Genomic DNA, 2177 nt, shown 5'->3' with positions numbered 1-2177 from the left:
GCGTGTGTGAGTGTGCGCGTTTGTGTTTGTGTGCGTGTGCGTGTGCGTGTGTGTGCTTGTATGTGTGTGTGCGTGCGTGCGTGTGTGTGTGTGTGTGTGTGTGTGCGTGTGTGCGCTGGTGTATGTATTTGTTTGTCTGTCTGTGTGAGTGACAGGCAGGGCGGGGCGTGTCGACGGACATTATCAGGAAAGCAGTAAATATTTACGACAAATCACAAGTCATAAAACGTCAACTTCACGCACGCGCACTCGAAAATTTTACGACAATTTAAAGTCAATAATTTTAATTTTAATTTATGATCTCACAGACTACTCGTCATGTTCTCGATAACACAGGATGACACATGCCTTTCATATCGCTTTCCTGCTTATTCTTCTTCTTTCTAAATCCACTTCTCCGTTTCTTCTTTTTCTTTCTAAGCAAGCTTCGCTGCTTCTTCTTCTTCGTTCTACATCCGCTTTTCCCTTCTTCTTCTTCTTCTTCTTCTTCTTCTTCTTCTTCGTTCTACATCCCCTTCTCCCCTTCTTCTTCTTCTTCTTCTGCTTCTTATTTCCAAATCCGCTTCTTCTTCTTCTTCTTCTTCTTCTTCTTCTTTCTAAATCCGGTTTTTCTTCTTTCTTAATCCACTTCTTCTTCTTTCTTAATCCGCTTCTTCTTTTCTCTAAATCCGCCTCTACGTTCGCAGATATGACGTGGATCGGTACTCAGGACTGGTCGGACAGTCCGAGCATATCAGAGACGAGTCCGGCCGTGCTGGCCGGCATGCTAGGTGTTCGAACCTACAGTGTCATGTCCGACGAACTGACCGACGTCGTCAAGAACTTTACGCGACACGTCAGCGACACGTTATGCGACAACCCGCTGCTGACGTCACTGCTTCGCAGCGACGACGACGCCGCCGCTTCATGCGGCTACGGCGACGAAGGTGTCGAGAATGCGACGCTAGATAGCGCTAATTTGATGATGGCCATCTACGCCGTCGCGCATGCGCTGGACGCCGCAGTGCGACAAGGCGACATGTGCGCACCGCTAGGACCTTATCTTCGCGCGGTCAACGTCACGTTGTTCGAGAATTTGTACTTCACGTTCGACGAGCAAGGCGATCTCGTGCAGACTCGATATGATATCGTTAACATGCAATTGAATGAGACGGCGGGAGGTGAGGCGGTTCACCGGAAGGTCGGAGAGTGGCGTAGTGATGCCGAGCAAAACCTGGTCATCAATGAATCGCTGATAGTGTGGAAGAAAGGTGGGCAGCAGCAGCTAAGCTAGCTGCATGAGAGAAACAAATGTGTTTTCAGAAACAAATATTAATTAGTCTTAATTAATTAGGTCTTAATATTCGTATTAACATTTCGCTTCTTAAGTTAAGTTTTAAGTTGAATTTTCTTGTAGACCGTAGGCAGAAACATGGTAATGTTATGAGGATTTAAAAAATACTAGCGAATTTCATCCTAACATTACGAGATTCCAGCCCCTCTGGTGAGTGAGTAGGCAGCAGAAAGCTGGGGTCTGAGTCTAAGGAAGTTGGGCGTTAAAAGTAAAGCAGGTCAGACGCTAAGGTATTTGACCGAGTTAAAACTACAATATGTGACAGAATGAGATAGGGAGCGGATCAAGCTTAAATAATATACGGACTAAAACCGCGGCATCCGACAGAAAAATGATACGGCATTAGTAAGAATAACGTGAAACATTAACCATACTACGGATGACGCGTTTGGTAAACTAAGTCAAATTTACAGGTAAATTTCAGGTAATTATTTAATCACGTTGTGCACTGTTGTGTAAAAACACTATTGATTTCGTAGGAAGGCGTCTTTAAGTTAGCTTCACTCAGAGCCTTAGATAGAGAAGGCTATCTCTCTATATAAGATTCTAGCTTGACCACCGTGCTAGCAGCGCCATCCGACGTACTTTTCAGGAAACTTGCGGCCGATGTCGGTGTGCGGTTTCGTGTGTCCTCCAGGCTTCAGAGTATTGCCGAGCCCCTCCGTCTGCTGCTGGGACTGCATGAGCTGTGAGGATGGTCACTATAGTGAGACAAACCAGTCAACGATGTGTGAAGTGTGCGGACCTCACCGCCACACAGAGAGGGCTAGGACGAAGTGAGCACGGTGGATGGATAGATGGATGGATGGATGGATGGATGGATGGATGGATGGATGGATGGATG

The 2177-nt window shown here is 46.3% G+C and overlaps 1 protein-coding gene across 1 annotated transcript in view; it reads left to right on the top strand.

Moving 5' to 3' along the window:
- The first annotated feature begins 688 nt into the window (after positions 1-688).
- LOC106820180 (extracellular calcium-sensing receptor-like) overlaps positions 689-2177 on the top strand; it is a 3543-nt gene continuing 2054 nt past the window's right edge. Inside the window, exons 1-2 of the mRNA XM_014824726.1 lie at positions 689-1250; positions 1971-2109. Of these exons, the coding sequence (XP_014680212.1) occupies positions 689-1250; positions 1971-2109 (701 nt within the window). The remainder of the gene's footprint in view (positions 1251-1970; positions 2110-2177) is intronic.

The sequence above is a fragment of the Priapulus caudatus genome, unplaced genomic scaffold (genome assembly GCF_000485595.1).
Source record: "Priapulus caudatus unplaced genomic scaffold, Priapulus_caudatus-5.0.1 Scaffold41, whole genome shotgun sequence".
NCBI lineage: Eukaryota > Metazoa > Priapulida > Priapulimorpha > Priapulimorphida > Priapulidae > Priapulus > Priapulus caudatus.
Note: the sequence above shows the minus strand (reverse complement) of the source record. Positions and strands in the feature narration are given on the sequence as shown.